We start from the raw sequence: 21,835 nt of genomic DNA, 5'->3' as shown, positions 1-21,835 counted from the left end.
TAAAAAATCAAAAATTGTTAATTAAATGTCTACTAACTTTAGTATCATCTTTTTGGCAGAATAATTTAATAAATGAAATATTTTAATTTAAATTCTCTGACTAAAAAAGTATAACGCGCAGAATTTTTGTGCATGCGTAAAAAATTTTAATAAGTTAAAAATGTAATTTTTAAAAAATAATTTTTTGGAAGAAATTTATTTGTAAAAAAAAATTAAAAAATAGTTTTTCTTTCATTTATTAAATTGGAACAAAAAAAAGTATTTTTTAAAATTGCACTTAAAGCTTTTCGAATAAAATTTTTTTTCTTATTTTTTTGTAATACATTTTCAAAAAAAAAATCATAAAAATTTTTAAATGGCGGCTAACTTAATTTTGATATACTAGTCAAGTGTCAGAAAAAACCCCTCAATAAGTAGATGTCACTGAAACCAGTAAAGAGTAATTCACAATTCGCTGTCGTTCAGTAATTATCAAGCAAGGGAGCAAGACGCATTACAAGATAGTTGCTCAGGAAGTGCCCACGTTCTCACGGCAATACAAACAATTTTTGAATAAAAATCTCTAGGTAATTTTCAAATAGCAAATATAAAAAAAATAAGTCAATATATTTAACATGTAACTCCGATAAAAATTCTAATAACTATTATTATTAAATAAATATTATTTTGTGTTTCAGGCTGACAAGGTGTAGGCTAATTGTTCTAATACATTCTACGTACCAAACGACAAATTTTATTGAGTAAGTTATTTATATTCACTCTATTCCAAACTAATTTAATTTATCACAACTCACACTTAATAAAAATCATTTTAATAAATAATTTAAAAATTTAACTACTAAACAATTTTTTATTTTTTAATTAAAAATTAGATCGAATATTTTTATTAATTAAAAAATTTTAATATTTGATTTTTTATAAATTATCATTAATCAATTTTTGCAGAATATGAGCGTTAGAGTATAATTAAATTTTTTCCCGCCAATAATTTAATTGATAAAATTTAATTTGCGCATAAAATAATTATCATCTAATTAAAATAATGTATTAAATAAAAAAAAGTACCAGATTAAATCGTGCAAATAGACTTAATGATAATTAAGTTAGCCGACATCTAAAAATTTTAAGAATTTTTTTTTTATTCAAAAAATTATTACAAAAAAATAAAAAAAAAATTCCATATGTAAAAAACTTGAAAAACTATAAGTGCAATTTTTAAAAAATATTTTTTAGTTTTAATTTAATAAATGAAAAATAATCAGAAAAATAAAAAAAAATGCCATTCGGCCTCACCCGAAATGGAAGGTAGATTTAATGTGATATGAGATTTTCCTTATTTATGTTATTTAATTTGTTGAATAAAAAATGTTTATGTAATTTTTAAATTTTCAATCCGCAATTACTTTTAAGCGAGTTAACCAGTTATCACGTAGTTGACAATAGTCGATGCAGTTTTTTTGAATTCTATGATGATTTTCAAATCGTGGATTGATCAGATAAAAAATTTCGGAATTTGTTTGAAAAAAACGCTTATTTTATAAATATTCTTTATAATAACATATAAATAATATCTTTATAGTAACTTATTCGCTAATATAATTTTTATTTTTTGTATTATCATATGATGCTCTTTACAAAAAACAAGAACTGAAAAAAGAAGTATTTTCTTAACCCTTCGTTACTCGCGTCTTTTTTAGTTTCTCGCTCGCACTATAGTGAGTCTCTATAGGTTGAGTAGTTGTTAGGCGGCGTCACGCTCATAGCGCGAGTAACGAAAGATTAATAATATTTATTAAACTTAACAATTTGAAGTTTTTCAAGTATTCAAATAATAAATAATAATATACTAAGCATTGGTGAAAGATCAAAAATGTGAAAAAAAAAAACCAATTGTGTGTTAACATTAGCAATAGTGGGTTGCGGTCAACCAGTCAGATCGACAACAATCCGAATTATCAAAACTCTAGAAAATTAAAAATTCCGCTACATTCAAAGTTTATAAAATACATTAACTTAAATAGAATACCAGCAAAAAAAATTTTTGTAAATTATGAAACACCGAGCTATTGAATATAGGTAAACATAAATCTTATAATCCTCAAGAGTTAAAATTAATTTAATTTCGAAAAAAGTTCGTTCCGACGTATATTAATCCGAATACTCATCCATACGAATAATGATTCAGCCGAAAATCATTCCGTATAAAAATCATCTCATATCATGATAAAGTTAATTATGAATCTCATATTTTGACATAAATATGAGATTCATATAAAAGCCATATTAATATAAATTTGATACTCGTAATAAGTAAAATATTTATGGGAAAATTTTTTTTCCAACTAGATTATAAATTTTTTTTATTTTTCTTGTTGGAAAAAGAAAATTTCCAGTAATTTTATGATGAAATCATTATGATATTAACATGAATTCATAATAAAGTGATGATCATATCTGCATAAAATCATAATGATATCATAGTAATGTTGTTAGCCTTCTTAAGTCGTGATATAAAATTATTGAGTAACTATATACAGGAAATAATGCAAATTAATTGAATTAAATAAATTTTCAGAAGGATTAAAATTGTTTTCAAAACAAAAAATAATCATCTTAAGACGAAAAAATTTTTTCAGTCAAAAATTATTTTAAACCAAGATAGTTATTGTTTTCCTAAATATTCCTTTAAGTTAAGAAAATCAAGGAAGAAGTAAAGCAGTTCAACAGTATAGTGTATGATAAAAATACTGTTTCTCTAAATTATTATACATTTCTTCTGATTAACAAAAAAATAAAAATTTTACTAATCTATTTAAAAAAAAGTTCATTCTCATAAGTATTATACTTATTACGGGTTTCAAATCTATTTTGATATAGCTTTTATATAAATCTCATATTTGTGTAAGAATATGAAATTCATTATGATATTCATAATGAATATAATTTACATTTTTCGGCTAAATGAGTGTTTGTCTGTTCATTCATTTTGGCGCAAAAATTTTCGTTGTTATGTTTTTTTAATTCATTGAGACTTTTTGACTTTCAAAGATTCTATTAATATATCTTTAGTTTTTTCTTTATTCAAATTTATTTTTTTCAGAATTGTAAAATTTGTAAAATTAATTATTTTATATTTATTTTCTAAGTTCTAGTAATTTATTAATTCGGAATGCATGACGTGAGAGTAATTGAATTCCTACTGGTAAAATTACGCATAAAACACCTACTTATTTACATTATGTCCACGTTGTTTTATTATTGTTTTCAGATTTATTGAGGCGTGTAGAAAAATGTCTAATTACTCGAAAAGAACTCATATTTATTTTCCCATAGTATAAGTTTAATGATTCCGAAATAAAAGTTTTTAAAAATTAATTAAAGAAATTGTATATTGAAATATCAATAAAATTTTTTTATTTTTCAGGAAGAAAAGTTATTTTTAATATCTAAAAATGAATCCTGCGGTAGATCCTGCGATAAATCCTGCGGTAGATCCTGCGGTGGATCCTGCGGTGGATCCTGCGGTGGATCCTGCGGTGGATCCTGCGGTGGTTCCTTCATCAAATTCCACACCTGGTAATAAAACATACAGGAAATATAATTCTATCGACACAATTGGACTGCATGTGGGGAAACGTGATTTTGTTCAGCGCGATAAAGACACTGAGCCCATTGGTAAGCATGTAATTATTTTATAATTCTTTAATCAGTTTAGTAAATATTTTTAATAGTTTTGCTGAGCGGAAATGTTTGACTTAAGAGGCTTAAGGGAATCTAGCGATTATAATAATAATCTATATATATATATATATATATATATATATATAAGAGACTTCCACGTACATACTCATTCATCACGATATCTCTGGAACCATAAGACCTAAAGAATTGAAATTTGGTAGGAATATTCTTTTCACCGAGTAGAGGTCAGCTAAGAACGGATTTTTTGAAATTCCACCCGCAAGAGGGGTTGCGGGGGCGTTAATTTAAAAAAATTCACATTTTCAAACTATAGCTCTTATAGGTATAAAACTTGGCCAGAATATTTCTTTTGGCATGTTTGAATTTACTAAGAACTAATTTTATGATATTCCACCGCTGGAGGGTTTTTCGGAGGCGTTAAAAATTTGAAAAATTTTGTATCTTCCAATCTATAGCTTTTAGAACTTTGAAACTTGGCCAGAATATTTTTTTTGGCATGCTTGAATTGACTAAGAACTAATTTTATTATATTCCACCCCTAGAGGGCTGTGCGGGGGCGTTCGAAATTTAAAAAATTTGTATCTTCCAATCTATATCTTTTAGAACTCTGAAACTTGGCTAGAATTTTTTTTGGCATGTTAAAAATTGTCGAGAACAGATTTTATGAAATTCCACTTTTAATCTATTGCTTCTACAGATTCGAGATTTGGGGAAATCATTATTTTTGTCATCGTAAGATGAACTGAGAACGAATTTTACAAAATATTACCTATGGTGGGGGTTTGCAGGGTTGTTAGATTAAAAGTTTAGAAAAATGATTAATTATAGTTCGGGGGCGATAATTTATCTACATATAACAGACTTTCTCTAAATATATTTACTCATCACGATATCCCCGGAACTATAAGGCCCAGAGACTTGAAATTTGGTAGGAATATTCCTTTCGCTGAGTAGAGGTCAGCTGAGAACGGATTTTATGAAATTCCACCTACGAGGGGCTTTGCGGGGGCATTAACAATGATAAATTTCCATTTTTAAAATATAGCTCCTGCAGACTCCAAATTTTGTAGGAATTTTCTGTAAAATGTAAAAATAATTTATGAACAAATTCTACGATATCCCACCCCACAGGGGATTGCGGAGGTGGGTATTAACAATGAAAATTAAAAATTTTCAAGCTATAGCTCCTACACACTCCAAATTTTGTAGGAATATCCTGTAAGTGATATAGAAATGATCTAAGAACGGATTTTGTAACGAATCACCTCCAATAAGGATCACGGGGGTGGGTGTTAACCATAAAAAATCTTAACTTACAAAATATAGCTTATGAAAACTCTAAATTTGGTAGGAATCTTTTATTTCTCATGTAGAGATCATCTCAAAATTGATTTCAATAAAATCTACTTCCGATAGGGGTTGCGGGGGTGAGTGTTAAAATCTAAAATTTTAGTTTCCAAACTTTAACGTCTGCAGACTCTAAATTTAGTAGGAATCTTCGTGTATGATGTCAAGTTCATAAGTTCATGGACTCGAAGTTTTGTTGGAATCTTTTGTTTATAAAGCAGAAATCATCTCGAATAGGATCTTACGAAATCCCCCCCCCCCCCATAAGAGTGCGTGAGTGATAATTATCAAAAAATTCAATCCTTTAAATACAGTTTCTACAGATATAGAATTTGAAAAAATCTCAAGAGAAACAGGAAATTACAGAGATGGCCTCCACGGTCAACGGACCTTGATTTTACTTTCTTAATAATTACATTTTCTTATAACTATCTTTTCTTTGGCAGCGGTGGAAAAGTAATTTTAAGATTTCCAAAATTTAACTTCACATGTAGCTATTCAGTCAACGGATTAAGAATTTTACATACATTTTATTTTTGCTGATCACATAACCGATGAATTATTCTTATTTCAAGATCGCGGGACTGTTAACAGATTAAAATGAATGTATTTTCGAAACACTTGAAATGTGGAAAAGAAATTTGGCTACTTATTTTAAGAGAATTCGTAAAAAATATGTATAAATAATTTCGTTTGAAAAATTGATGTCACGGAGGAAATTTTAATAAACGGCAAAATTCGTCGTACTTTAGGCTAGGCAAATTTCAACTTCGCTTATGAGACCTGCAATTACTTTAACTGAAACTTTCAATGCTCATTTCAAATTTTTTTCTTCGTGTCGATTATTATTCATTTTTGGAAGAAAGTCACGGGAATGTGTAGTGATTGCACATTGAAAGTTACAATGAATATTAGCTAAAATAATAACCAGGATAAAAAGTACAGGCCAATCCGATGGAATTTGGAATCTGTGCAAGTCAAAACAATACTCCAATTTAATTTCAAGTCTAGATCTAAATAAAAATACAATTCTATAAAGTGCCCAGCGGAGCGGCGGATAACAGCTAGTAATAACAATAAATTACTTACAATTTACTTGAACTTGAATAGAGTGAAGTATATGTAGACAACAAAAGCTTCTAAAATTATCTAGCTTTGGTCTTGGTAATAATGACAGTAATACTAAAATATTTACGTTTAATCCTCTAAGTTATTTTGTCGAAATATTTTCTAACGGATTAGTGAATAGTTTGTTTGATTTACAGTTTTAAATTTTTTTTTTTGTGAAAAACATAAAGTAAAATAAAATGTATCTATAATTTTTAGGACTTATAATTGAAGAGAATGAAATTTATTTTGATAAAATTTTAGAAAATTATTGGGTTGAATTTTTATTTAAAAAAAAAAATGAGTTGAATTTTTTGAATAATTAACTAGCATTCTTGCAGTCACTATGTGACTGCCGTGATTTGTGAACTAAAAAAAAAAAAAATTTTACTTGATTAAATAATGAATTTTGTTAAATTGCTCTGTACTTTTTTAACTGTTGACGTTTTTAAAGATATAAGCTTATTCCGATGTTATACTCATCAAGAGCTTTCATTTAAGTACCCACATGCATTTTGATATATTTTTCATATATACATATAATATATATAAATATATAAAAAAATTGATGTGGGTGCTCAAATGAAAGGTCTTGATGAGTGTAACATCGGGATGAGCTTATATCTTTAAAAATGTCAATGGTTCACAAGATACACTGATAGAAGCATTTGTTTATAGTTAAAAATATTTGTTAATATTTAACAAATCATTTATTACAGGCCACTTTTTAGTCCTTAACAAATATTTTTTAGTATTTAAAAAGATTTATTAATATTTAATAAATGAATATCAGATTTATTAAATACAAACAAATAATTTTAAATACTAAAAAATATTTGTTTAATACTAAAAAGTGGTTTCTAATAAATGATTTGTTAACTATTAACAAATATTATTTAATACAAATAAATCCTTCTATCAGTGTACGAGGTTATTTCTTAATTATGTTAAATTGCACTGTACTTTCTTAAATATTGACGTTTTTGAAGATATAAGCTCATTCCGATGTTACACATTTTATCATATAAATACACCTGCCACAAAATTTTGCTTATTCTTTTAATAATATTGGTTAAAAAATAAAATGGAAAAATTATTGACTATTTTTCTATTTTTTAACTGATTTAATGAACGTGAGAGTTTAATCTAAAACATCAAGATTATTACGACAAGCTTAATTGTAACAAAATCAAAATTGGTTACGTAATTTAATGAGTCTATAGTTAATTTGTACTGAAGCTCTGTAATCAATTAAAATTAATTCTCTTGTTAAATTTTCAGATGGTGTTGTCTGGCTCGATCCTGACTACGTGGAGGGTCAGACTGTGTATGTAAGTGTGTTGGCAATATTCAAATACGGTAACGAAGATATCGAAAACATGGGATTACATTCAGAAATCCTGCTCATCAACGTCCCTCAACAAGTCTATCCACCTCTCAAGTCTCAACTGCCGTTAACTCCGCTGCAACGAAAATTGATACGTCAATTAGGCTCAAAAAATTTGTATCCCTTTAGCATTAAATTACCGAAATATTTTCCAAACTCTGTCGTACTCCACCCGACGCCCGATAATGGCGAGGATCCCTGTGGGATTGTACATGAACTTAAAGCTTATATCGCTGAAAGCCCGAACAAAGTGAACGAAGTGAAAGAACCGTAATATTTTTTTTTAATTTATAATTAATTATAATGCTGTATTTAAGAAGATAAATTAGTTTATTTTTTACAGAGATTTTGTGACGGTGGGAATCAGAAAAGTAGTGTACGCGCCATCACAACCGGGTGAACAGCCGACAGTGAAGAAAGTCAAGAGATTTTGGTTTTCAAGCCCACTTGTTATCGAGGCTTCGCTGGGCAAAGAGATATATTATCATGGAGAAACGATCACAGTAAACATGACTATTACTAATAACAGCATATTATTCGTCAAGAAGATTATTGTGACTGTGAAACAATCAGCTACGTTACGTATGTCCTTGGAATCAAACCTCACTACTTCAGTCGCTGAAGTAAAAAGCGAGTGAGTATATATTTATATAAAAGCCTTATAGACTATTGAAATTTACACCGAAAAAAGTAAACTGTAATAAATAACAGTCGATTTATAATAAGTAATGATTAACTGCTAAAAATTACCATTTCAAACAGTAAAATTGTGACAAGACTTTAAAGAATGACACTGAAGTTGACAGACATTAGAAATTTTTTTTAAATTTTACAACAATTTAATTATTATAAAAAAATTTAATTAAAAAATTTCACATGTGAAAATTAATAAAAATTACAAGTGAAAATGATTAGAAAGATTTTTTTATTGTAATTGATTTGTTGAAAAAATTTTTAAAATTAATTAACAGCTGACATATAACTTTAGTATAATCTTTAAAGAACGGAAGTTCCGAGTGATTTTTCATAAAAAATATAAGATAGGGGAAGGGGGGGGGGGGGCAAAATGAGCCCCCAATATTTTCAACTCTCGAAGTGTTTGGGAGGTATAATGGACTGATTAGACTTTAAAAATCGAAGAACATTTTTCAGTTAAACGTGTTCTAGAATTTTTGAATTATAGAAAAAATTATATAGGTAAAGTACGAACTAGGTCGCAAGTTAAACAACATCATTATTTACTATATTTTTTGTTAAAAAACTATTTATTTTACAGAAGCTTCCCTAACTATTCTTGCGATGGTGTGTGTGTGTGTGTGTGTGTGTGTTTTTTTTTTTTTTTTCAGAGCGGGGAATCCTTTTTACGGATTCCAGGCATAGCTGTTTCGCCTGGATATGTGAAGACTCGACGCAGCGTCATACTAAAACTCGATGCTAACGCCCCTACTCACTAAACCCTAAACCCCATTTCTTCTTTCCTCTAATCCCTCATGGGAACCGCCGTCAGGCATTACTTCGTGAGGGACGGAACTAGCTACTGCTCTTCCTTCTAGGCTAAGGTGTTAACAACTACCTTCCTTCTATCTTCTGATATTTGCTCTTCTTCTTTTGTGTGTGTGTGTGTGTGTGTGTGTGTGTGTGTGTGTGTGTGTGTGTGTGTGTGTGTGTGTGTGTGTATGAACGTAAACCTCTCATAACTTTTAAACGGCTCGACTGATTCAAACGGAATTGACAGCAATCGAAAGAGTTTCTTTGCCCCTAAATATTTTATAATATTTAAGGTAATTCGGGCCAGTAGATTTTGAGTAATCTCGAAAATAAAATTTTCAGAAAATGTTTTTTTTTTTAATAAATTTTAATAATGCCTTTAATTTTTTTTTAAATCGGTTAATTCATTTGTGAGATATCGTCAAAAAAATTATAAAAATTTTTTTTTTTGTGATACATTTTTATTGGCTTCACCAATCGATTCGAAAAACTGATCGGTTTTTAAGCTCAGAAACCCGCGTTGATCGCTGTTAACGCGAATGAAATTGATTGATTAGTTTGAGAGATACCGTTGTCGAAATAATTCAAAAAACGCGTTTTTTCTTTAAATTACTCCGACATTTTTTACCTGATTTATTATTGCTTTTGGCGTGAAATGTGGAGCGCTTAACTTATGGAGTTAGCGGGAAGTTGCAAGGATGGCTTTTAGGGTCTATTGTTATCCTAATTTTTTATACTGAATACATAATAAAAAAAATTCAAAATATAAAACAAGGAAGAAACATATTGAGTTTTTTGGGGGGCCCGTTTTACCCCACCTTTCTCAATTTTTTAATTTCGATATACACAAAAAAAATAATACCATAAACTCAGTAAAAGGCAAAAAAAAGTAAAACGAGCTGGAAAACTCATATTATAAAAATTTTTTGAAGTTGGCCCATTTTGCTCCACATTTTCAATTTTTCATTTTTAATGAACAGAGCAAATTGAGGTCAAATACTTAGCAAGGGACTAAAAAAAAGTAAAACCAGAGAAAAACACTAAGGATAACATTTTTTTCTTAAGGGGCCCATTTTGCCCCCCCCCCCCTTCCCCTATCTCCGTAATACGTTCGGAAAGCTACTTTTTTTATTGTTTTAATCGAAAGCTTATTATTTTTTCAATCAAATTCAATGAAAATAAAATTTTTTTAAAATCGTTAATTGCATTAAATTCTTAACTAAATACACGGCTGGTGGAATCTCCATTTACCTTCATGTAAAAATTACAATTTTCAAACCTAATTATTTGATTAAATATCCCGGAAACCTACACGGAAAGAAGTAAACTGTAATTAATAACAGTCGACTTATAATAAGTAATGATCAACTGCTAAAAATTACCATTTCAAACAGTAAAATTGTGATTTTACTATTCACTATATAATTTTTACCATTTAAACGTTATAATTTACTCTTTACGTGGAAGAAAATACTATTTCAAACAGTAATATTCGCTATTTAAATGTCTAAAATGTTAACGTATAATAATTAAGAATTCAGACTTTGATATTTATCATTTCTTACCTAAAAAATGATCTTATGATATGTAAAATGTATAAAATAAAGTTATTAAATTTCTAATACAAGCAACGTCAATATTTACAAAGTAAAATGGCTAATTATAAACGCAACGCTAAAAATCAAACTAATTATTGACTTGCTTGGACTGGTAAAATGTATATTTTAAAAATATAATTTTTACTGTTTCAAATGTTAAATTCTCCCAGAGTGAGACCCCCTTCTCTTTTATCTGAGTTCCCCTTCTCCTCATAATATGAACTATATATTGAAATGGCAATTTTTACTGTTTGAAACTGTAATTTTTTAAGATTAAAGAGTCGTTATTTACTATAGTGACAGCTACTAATCACTTATCTTGGATATTAAATTATAAATTGTGGCTTTTATACTTTCTACATTAAGTTCTATAATATTTATATATTTGCCACTCCGATGTCCACTTTACTGTTTGAAACTATAAAAATTAACCGGAATTCGAGTGAATCTTACAGTTTACTTTTTTTCGTGTATGAATATCGGATATTCCAATATTTTTCACTTATGAATGTTATGATAAATAATTATATTGTTTAATAATGTTCTAACGGAGTTGTTAGTTTTTTAAATTATTCATGCAACAAATCGTTAACTTCTTGAAAATGGAAAAGACTAAGGTAAAAGACTCAGTTATTGAAACTGGCCTAGTTATTGACACATTTTTATTTTAATTAAAAAAAAAAAAAAGTCAACTCTAATAAATTAATAAATATAATTTGTGAATTATAAATTTAAAAATAATTAATTTTTTGAGAAGATTTTATTTTTTTAATTGGAATAAAATTGCAAGTGTCTAACAACTAGGCCAGTTTCAGTAACTAGGTCTTTTACCTTAGGTATTATTTTATCGTTTTTTCTGAGATTACACTTAAAATTATCCGCGTAAAATTTTAAATTAAATTTATATAATCTATTGTAAAAATTAATCATGATCTAGGGAAAAAAATCTAAAATCCTGAAAATAATAGCGTTTTTAATTTAAAAGCATGAGACTGAGTTAAGAATATACATAGATCCTTAATAACTGGCTCTGTATAACAAACTAAAATAAAATTCTACACGGAAAAAAGAGAAAAGGAAAAAAAGTTTGGAAAATCCAAAAGGGCACGCCTCATAACGCTCATTCATTTTTTAAGAAAAAGATTAATGTTATTGATTAAAAAAAAAAAATTATAATTAAATAAATTTTTATAAAGTATTTTTTATTTTTTTTTTTAATATCAGCGCCCTTTTATATCAGCTTCGCGCTATAAGGCGTGAAATTACATTATAAATAGTAATAACTGTCGATTCAAATTAAAAATTAGAAAACTTTGAATGTTAATTTTCACAGCTTTAAATGTAATATTTACATTTTATAATATAATTCTTACAAAATCTGAAATTGTAATTTTTCCAGTTTATTTTTTTTTTTTTTTATATATAAAGCGCCACGTTATATTATATAATTAAATTTTTCTCTTTATCTTATTTCAATTTATAGCCAATGCTTATTTTCTAATATTAATACAACTTGTAATTTTCAGAAGAGGATTTTCGGTCTCACCTGGTCAGAGAGTAAGCAAAATCTTCGAGATAACACCACTTCTTTCCAATAACAGAAAAAAAATTCATGTAGCAGTCGATGGTCAGACGCAGAATGCAGATACCAATCTAGCATCTAGTTCAAAGTAAGCTCAATTATTAATCTTAAAAAACTACTACTCGTTAAAAATTTTAATATTAAAATTGCTCTCAATACCTATGTTTATTGGTGAATTAACGATTAGAATTGCAATTTATTTTTTATTTGCTATTAAAATATTTAAGAAAATATCGCACCGCCATTACTTGACTGTTTGAACCTTGTGTTCGAATAAATAATATATTTAGTTGCAGTCAATCAAAAGGAACATGTGATTAGGTATGCTGTATTCACGTGCCTTTATTTTACTTACAATATCAATATTTATTTTCTATTATTATTTCTATCATAGAAACAATAAATCTGTTAATTTTAGAAATGAATCTCAATATTGTTGGGAAATATTTAAAATAGTCGAGGTATTCTTTTGAAACACTTTGACGATTTTAAATTCCAGATTTTTGATAAAAATAGACAACACAAGAATCTTCAAAGTCATTAAATAAGTTTAAATATTCGATAGAAAAAATATCATAAATAATTTAAATCATATATTTGAGCGCAAAAAAGATATTTATTATTAAATAATTAACTAAACACTAGCAACTTGCAGTCACTATGTAACTGCCGAGAATTGCGAACTATAACAGATAAAATTTTGTTTAATTATATAACGACTTTTGTTAAAGTATACTGTACTTTCTTAACTATTGACATTTATAAAGATATAAGCTCATCTCGATGTTACAATAATCAAGAGCTTTCATTTGAGTACCTACTTGCATTTTTGATATATTTTTCATATATACATATATATAAATATATGAAAAATTAATGTGGGTACTCAAATGAAAAGTCTTAATGAGTGTAACATCGGGATGAGCTTATATCTTCAAAAATGTCAATAGTTCACAAGATACAAGGTCATTTCTTAAATATTGATATTTATGAAGATATAAGCTCATCCCGATGTTACACTCATTAAAAGCTTTCATTTGAGTACTCACAACCATTTTTGATATATTTTTCATATATTCATATATATAATATATATAAATATATGAAAAATTGATGTAGGTACTCAAATAAAAGGTCAGTTCTTAATCATTGATGTTTTTAAAGATCTAAGCTCATCTTGAAGTTACACTCATCAAAAGCTTTCATTTGAGTACCCACATGCATTTTGATATATTTTTCATATATATATATATATATATATAAATATATGAAAAATTGATGTAGGTACTCAAATGAAAAATCTTGATAAGTGTAATGTCGGGGAGAACTTATATCTTTAAAAATGTCAAAAAAAGGCACAAATTTAAGTCAAGACCTTTGCAATGAAACTAAATTTCATTTAAAAAAAACCGATTTTATCATGTAACTTTCCTGGAGACAAAATTTTTCTTATTCTCTTAAAAATATAGATTTAATCTTAAAAGTTGCGTCTTTTTTGTTACCATATCTTAAAATTTAATAACGCTTTGCTATTAATTCCTTAAAACTTAGAATTGCTTTGCTGTCTCTATTGTTTGGTATCTATTGAATATTATTTTATGAAAAATTTATTTCATCGCGAGTTATAAGTGCATATTATAGCATGCTAATTAACAATTCGATTAATCACACAATTAACTTTATTTTTTAATTATAAATATCAGAAAATATTGACAACCTTTAATTTTCACAGACTCGATGAAGACCTTGCCAAAAAAAAAAATGTTGGAATCACCGTGGAGTACACTGTTCAAATTGATCTAAACTGCTCATTTTTCCGAAGGTGAGATAAGAGATTTGTTATAAAATAGATAAAATGATTTAATACTTCTAAACTTATTTATAAATCTTGATTTTTACTGTTAATTTTCATTTCAGAGGGATTTTTTGCCATAAGCAAATAACGACAAGTTTGCCGTTTACTTTAATGCATCCAGAACCTCCAGAAGAATTATCTGTGCCTCCATTACCTCAACCGACTCCAGCTGTTCCATTACCATCTACTTCTAAACATGACCCTGGATTTGTTGATGCCAACCTCATAGAATTCGAAGGGTAAATATTTATTTACTGTTTAATAAGGTAAAAGATCCAGTTATGGACACTGCCCTAATTATTGATACTTGCAATTTTATTTTAATTAAAAAAAAAAAAAAAACAGCTAACTCCAATAAATTAATAAATATAATTTGTGAATTATAAATTTTAAAATAATTTGTTTTTTAAGATTTTATTTTTTTTTTTAATTTATTTCAATAAATGAATACTTATTTATGAAAATTAATTAAATTTATTGAAAAAGCAATAATAATGCTGTCAAATAAATAATAATAAAATTAATTATAAAAAGAAAAATATTTTTGAAAAATTTGAAATTGTTATTCTTTATTAATTTTTAGATGTGAAATTTTTTTGTTAAAATTTTCTATAATCATTGAATTTATATAAAAATAAAAATAAATTAATCGATGTCTTTTAATTACAGTATTCAAATAATAATATTTTGTGTCAAATAATTAAATAAAAAAAGTTATTGGAATTTAATTGGAATAAAATTGCTAGTGTCAAATAACTAGGCTAGTGTCAGTAACTGGGTCTTTTACTTTATAATAAAAATATCCGTAATGTAATAAAGATATTTTATCAATGCATATATAAATTAAGGAGATCCAAGTACCCTCTTAGTGTAAAGAATGTCTTTAAAAAAATAATACGTATACCGAAAAAAGTAAACTGTAATATTCACTCGGATCCTGGTTAATTTTTATAGTTTCAAACAGTAAAGCGGACATCGGGGTGGCAAAAATATAAATATTACAGAACTTAATTTAGAAAGTATAAACGCCACAATTTATAATTTAATATCCAAAATAAGTGATTAGTAGCTGTCACTATAGTAAATAAAAACTCTTTCATCTTAAAAAATTACAGTTTCAAACAGTAAAAATTGCCATTTCAATATATAGTCCATATTATGAGGAGAAGGGGAACTCAGATGAAAGAGAAGGGGGTCTCACTTTGGGAGAATTTAACATTTGAAACAGTAAAAATTATACTTTTAAAATATAAATTTTACCAGTCCAAGCAAGTCAATAATTACAGTTTGATTTTTAGCGTTGCGTTTAAAATTTACCATTTTACTTTGTAAATATTTACGTTGCTTGTATTAGAAATTTACTAATTTTATTTTATACTTTTTACATATCATAAAATCATTTTTTAGGTACGAAATGATATATATATAAAAGTCTGAATTCTTAATTATTATACTTTAACATTTTAGACATTTCCATAGCAAAGATATTACTGTTTGAAATAGTATTTTCTTCCCTGTAAAGAGTAAATTGTAACGTTTAAATGGTAAATATTATAAAGTGAATAATAAAATCACGATTTTACTGTTTAAAATGGTAATTTTTAGCAGTTGATCATTACTTATTATAAATTGACTGTTATTTATTACAGTTTACTTTTTTCCGTGTAGAAATACTTTTGTTATGCATCTTAAAATTAATTAATAACATTTTGAGAAAATTTCCGAAAAATTTACTTATTAAATTATTATTAACATTTAATTGACTAATGAAAAATATAGCACTCTGAATTAATGGTATGCACTTGACAACACCCCAAGAGTTCTCTAAACCTTAAAATTTATTTATGTTTACTGTCTATCTAAAATTACTAAGATCTTCTAGCATTTAAAAATCCGCGGTTATTTATGCGCCGAGTAACTGCGCAAGCGGTGCTGCCAAGTCAAATACAAAACTTTAAAGAACGGAAGTTCCTTGTGATTTTTCATAAAAAATATAAAATATCTCCGTAATACGTTCGGAAACCTAGTTTTTTTATTGTTTTAATCGAAAGCTTATTACTTTTTCAATCAAATTCAATGAAAATAAAATTTTTTTTAAATCGTTAATTGCATTAAATTCTCAACTAAAATACACGGCTGGTAGAATCTCTATTTACCTGCATGTAGAAATTACAATTTTCAAACCTAACTATTTGATTAAATATCCCGGAAACCTACACGGAAAAAAGTAAACTGTAATTAATAACAGTCGACTTATAATAAGTAATGAACCTAATTATTTGATTGAATATCCTGGAGACTTACTATTTTTTAAGTTTTTTTATTAATTATCAGGCTACGGAGATTGAATTTACAAATTTTCAGGAAGTTTTAAAAATTTGACTACTTCGCGTGGATCTCCTTAATTTATTATTAAATACCGAAAGAAATTCTCAAAATAATTTAATATTTATTTAATTTTTTATCTAGCGATGATGACGTAGACCTTATATTCGAAGATTTCGCGCGTGAACGAATAAGGGAATGAACAGATACCTGATTATATTACGTCCATATATACTTCAGTAATGAAAGAGACAATAGAAAAATCAATTCTGAAAAATTTTTTAAAATTAGCTTCAATTATTAGTAAAAAAATTTTATTAAAGCCGTATTAACAAATATAATTGATAAAAACAAAAAATGACTGATTTTAGTTTTAAAAATACTTGTAAAAAAACCGAATACGCTTCTCTCATATTTAAATCTATAAATACTCAATTTACAAAGAAATAATTATTGTTAGTCTAATTTACAAGACATTGAGATTCTTACTAGAGTCTATAAATGCGTTAATATTTTATATATATTGTACAAAATTTAGATTATAATTTTTCAACATTCTTGCCATGTGATGAAATGTACAAAGAATTATTTTATTTAATTAATTCTCAATATAATATTTTGTTTTTTATAATAATTATTTTTGACTGAATATTTAGTACAAAATATTTTTAATAGTCAATAGCCGCTTAGTAAATAATGTAATTAGCTTATTTTTAATTTATCACATCGACAATAGTTTTTCAAGATAAAAAAAAATACTCATTAACAATTTTAATATATATTTCTATTAATATTCTATAAAAATAAGCGGCTGTCAACGCATTTATTGAATACATTTTAAGAATTTATACTGCTAAAAACTGTTAGGATGAATGTAAATTTATTTATGAGTAATTTTACTAGACAAAAATTTTTTAATTCGCTTTATTTAATTGCAAATGACATATTTATATTCTTGAAGAAATTTATTTTTTGAGTTATTTATTGAATAAATTAGGATGTAAATATTTTTTGATTAATTAAATATTTAATTAAATTAAAAAATATATTTACTAAAAAACGAATAGCTATAAAAATAAATCTAGTAGTTCAAAGAAATTATTTGTACAAAATTAGTGAATATTAATTATTTATAGTAATTGAGTATGTGATGACGTTAATTTATTTCAATGACAAATATTAAATTAAATAATACTTGTTAAATAATGTAAATATGTAATTACTCTGTTGTTTATATAATTAACAAGTATTAAATTAATAAGTTGACTAATGGCTTTATTGAAGCTATGTTACTCAGTACAAAAATTATTGAAGCCAAAAGTGAAATAAATATTTCTTTTTTTTAATTAGACTGAATCACCAAATTGTCTTCAATAGAAATTTATATAATTAAAGCGAAGTTATAATTAAAGACAATCAATGTAAATAATGGCAATATAGCTAAATGTCATCTTTAACATTTTGGCATTTAAAAAAAACAATTAGTTAATTTTTGTATTTTTTTTTTTTAATAATTATACTACTTTTTACACATTAGTATTTATATTATCAAAAAATTTACATTTATAAAAATAAATACCACCTTTTGAATACATTTTTTACAAAGTATTAGAAGTAATTAGCAGTTAATGTTATTCTTACTGTTATTTACTATGTCCGCTGGATTTTTTAAATTTATAATAAATTATACTTCGCCAATTATAAAAATATGCATAAATCATAATAAATGTAAATGTACAAATGATATATTCTTGTAATTATATTTTAATTGAATAAAAAGAATAATTGAAGTTAATAAATAATTTTGTGTGGTTTTAAATTATTTTTTTTTTCAATGGATAAATATGTATTAAAATTAAGTAAATTTATGACAGCTATCAAATAAATAATAATGAAATCAATTATAAAAAAAAATATTTTTAAAAAATTTACACTTGTAATTTTTTATTAATTTTTAGATGTAAAATTTTTTTGTTAAAATTTTACATAACTAAATTATTACAAAAATAAAAAAAAATTGACATGTCTTTTAATTACATTATTTTATCTCAAATAATTAAATAAAAAAAGTTATCGTAATTTTTTTATCTGCTAATTTAAGTTTTATCAGAAATTACTAATTAAATTTTGTGACAAAAATATTTGACATCATAAAAAACGACAGCAATAAAACCTTAAGTTTAATTATCTTACTTGTATAAAAATAACTCAGATTTTAGGCCAAAACTAAAAAAGTTAAAATTACTTTTAGAATTATTTATTTAAATTTTATTTCATATTAAATTAAACATTAAAATAAATAAATGTTCATTTTAAAAATAATAAAATTTCATTTTTATTTCAAATCAATAAGAATTGAAAATAACAAATTTTTGGTTTAAATTCAATATTTTCGAAACCAAAAAATTTCACTCTTATAAATATACTATTATTGATCCTCTGACTTAAAATTTCTCTTCGTTAAAAAAAATAAATTTCAAAAAAAAAATTTTTTAAATAAAGACAACCGACTGCAAAATAATTTTCTTGGAAATAATATTTCTCTTGAATTAATTAATTTTTTTTATTGTCTATTTATGGGAATTAAAATCATTCACTTTAAATATTATTAATATTCAGTGTTTGGCTCAATATAATTGGTGACTAAATAAGGTTACAGTCATGTTGATAAAAGAAACTATCTTGATTCAAAAAATTTATTTTTAAATTAATTTAAAAATATTTTTTCTGAACCGAGTAGTTTTATTGAATGTTTAAATGTGAACTTGACGCAAGACTCTACTGTCTCTTCTGTACTTTATGTACAATGTAAAGAATAGCCCCGGCACACATTGACCGTCTGGCGCGGCGGTGAAGGTTCAGGCGATCCACCAAATTGTCGGAATTCGATCCCAAGCGTCGGATGCAATGTTTTGCTTTTTTTTTTTTTTTTTTAATTTAATTACAAATAAAATAATTAATGCTTTGCATTATAAGTCCTGTAAAAGAAATTTAATTTGTAAAAAAACTTTTTTTGTATTAATTTAATAAATGAAAAAAAATGACATTAAATTATTCAGTCACTTGATAATTTTTTAATTTTATTTAACAAAAAAATTTATTCCAAAAAATTATTTTAAAAAAATTGCATTTCAATTAAAAAAAATTTTATTTTTCAAAATTTTTACATGTCAATTTTTTTTTGTCATAATTTATTTATTATAAAATTCTTAAAATTATTAAATATGTGCTAAAAATAAATTTTCAAGAAAAAAAAACATTAATGTCAGCTGTTTAAAAAAAAATTTTTCAAATGTCAGCTGATTTTAGTATCACTAGAATTTTTAACGGCGTGCATTCGCGCGCCCCCTATCGGAATTCTTGAATAAATCTATCGTTTATAAATTGATGAATATGTCGAAGAATTTTTGTTCATTTATTTATGAAATGAATTTGGATTTTAATGTTATTCGGATAATAGAAAATGCACGATAATACGATTGTTGCATAGACTGATTTATTCATTTTTATCGGTGATAATCTTTTGATTATCCTTCCTTTTACGTCAAATGTTTCATAATAATATCAGCTGACTATGTGTTTAGACATAATGACATGACGGTATTTGACATGATGACATTTGAATTGATCCAACAAAAAAAATTGCCTTTAAGAGAACCGAAAATTCATTAGTTCATGAAGGAAAAATAATGATCATCTTCGTGCAGTTGATGTCCGGATATTTTTTTTTTTTGGAGCAAAGGATTTGTCATCAAATCGACTAATCATGTGATGAAACTCTTTAAACATACAAGAATATACTTAGACATAAAACGTGCCCTTAAAATTTATTCATATACCGACGATCGTCAAATAAATAACCATTTTACGAAACCGCGAACGTACACTTTGACATTATTATTTATTTTGTGGAATGCATTGGTCGACATATCATATTTGTATGAGTCGCTGCGAAAAAATATGACAGATAAATCAACACGAACAAAAAACTATGCACAGTTTGGGTGCTCAACGTGGTTTAAATGCGGATAACGTATATAAATTTCTTGGGGACCGTTCAATCGAACCACCGAATATCGTTTATGTCTTTTCTTGAAGATGAAAAAGGTCCAATAAATGAAAACAGTTACGGTCTTATGACGTTATTTGGTTGTTTGATTTAATCCCGAACGAAAAATCCTTATTGGTCATGAAAGAAGAGATTATTATTTTATGTGATTGATATTGCTATGTTTTCTTTGCAACGAAGAAAGTATGTCATTGCATCAGATAATTTCATGTTGAAGCACGTCAAACCGATACGAATATGAGTAATTAAACATAAAAGGTGCATAAAGAATTTATTCATATATGTTGAAAATCGTCAACAAAATATCCATCATATAAAACCGTGATTATAAATTTCAACGTTATTAAATTTTTTTGTGGAATGTAACAGATAACTCATCATATTTAATGTGCGTCGCTGCGAAGAATATGACGGATAGTTCAGTACATAGTAAAAACTATATACAGTTCGCGGGCTTAGCATGGTTTAAATGCGGATAACGTACATGTCCTTCTTCGGAACCGTTTAATAGAACGATCGAATGTTGTTTGTGTCCTTATCTTGAAAGACGAAAACCATTCGATGAATAAAATAATTATTGTTAAATGACGTCATCTGAACATTAGATTTATTCACGATCGAAAGATTCTAATAGGTCATGAAACTTGAGATTAGTATTTTTATATAGTTAACGTTTGTTTGTTTTTTACGTAATGAAGAAATTATGTCGTTGCATTAAATAATTTCGTGTTGAAGAACGTTATACCGATACGAATATGTTTCAACATAAAATGTGCATCTAGAATTCATTCATACATGAAAATCGTTCATAAGAAATCCGTTGTATGAAATCGTAGATGTAAACTATGACGGTATTAAATTTTTTGTGAATTGCAACAGACAACTCATCATATTAACGTGAGTCGCTGCGAAGAATACGACAGATAATCCAACACATAGAGAAAACTATATTCAGTTCGCGGGTTTAGCATGGTTTAAATGAGGAGATCGTACATGTCTTTCCTGGGGACCGTTTAATCGAACAATCGCATATTGTTTGGGTCGTTATTTTGACGGTTGAAAAGAATTCGATGAATAAAAATAACTATTGTTAAACGACGTTATCTGATTATTAGATCTATTAGCGATCGAAAAATTGTTATAGGTCAAGATAGGAGAAATTATTACTTTTATACAGATAATGTTTGTAATTTTGCTGTGTAATGGAGAAATAATGTTGTTGCATTAAATAATTTCATGATGGAGCACGTTATACTAATACGAATATGTTTAAAAATAAAACGTGCATCTAGAATTCATTCATACATGAAAATTGTTAATGAGAAATCCATTGTATGAAACAGTGGATGTAAACTTTGACATTATTAAATTTTTT

At 26.3% G+C, this 21,835-nt stretch overlaps 1 protein-coding gene and 1 long non-coding RNA gene across 2 annotated transcripts; both read left to right on the top strand.

Annotated features, from left to right (window-relative positions):
* Positions 1 to 404: 404 nt before the first annotated feature.
* On the top strand, positions 405 to 12,303 carry LOC123262971 (beta-arrestin-1-like). The gene is made up of 6 exons (XM_044725481.1): positions 405 to 566; positions 678 to 740; positions 3,425 to 3,675; positions 7,438 to 7,813; positions 7,887 to 8,177; positions 12,156 to 12,303. The coding sequence occupies exons 3-6, from the start codon at positions 3,453 to 3,455 to the stop codon at positions 12,301 to 12,303; spliced, it is 1,038 nt and encodes a 345-aa protein (XP_044581416.1). The 5' UTR covers positions 405 to 566; positions 678 to 740; positions 3,425 to 3,452.
* A 1,504-nt stretch (positions 12,304 to 13,807) lies between these two features.
* On the top strand, positions 13,808 to 16,639 carry LOC123264306. The gene is made up of 3 exons (XR_006509301.1): positions 13,808 to 14,033; positions 14,129 to 14,305; positions 16,536 to 16,639. It is a non-coding gene; the product is annotated as an uncharacterized LOC123264306 (long non-coding RNA).
* The last annotated feature ends 5,196 nt before the right edge of the window (positions 16,640 to 21,835 follow it).

This window comes from Cotesia glomerata, linkage group LG4, assembly GCF_020080835.1.
Source record: "Cotesia glomerata isolate CgM1 linkage group LG4, MPM_Cglom_v2.3, whole genome shotgun sequence".
Classification (NCBI taxonomy): Eukaryota; Metazoa; Arthropoda; class Insecta; order Hymenoptera; family Braconidae; genus Cotesia; species Cotesia glomerata.
Note: the sequence above shows the minus strand (reverse complement) of the source record. Positions and strands in the feature narration are given on the sequence as shown.

Coding starts and splice junctions, on each gene's coding strand:
- LOC123262971 (XM_044725481.1), top strand. CDS start 3,453: ATGAATCCTGCGGTAGATCCTGCGATAAATCCTGCGGTAGATCCTGCG. Junction 3,676..7,437: donor TAAAGACACTGAGCCCATTG/GTAAGCATGTAA, acceptor TTAAATTTTCAG/ATGGTGTTGTCTGGCTCGAT. Junction 7,814..7,886: donor GTGAACGAAGTGAAAGAACC/GTAATATTTTTT, acceptor TATTTTTTACAG/AGATTTTGTGACGGTGGGAA.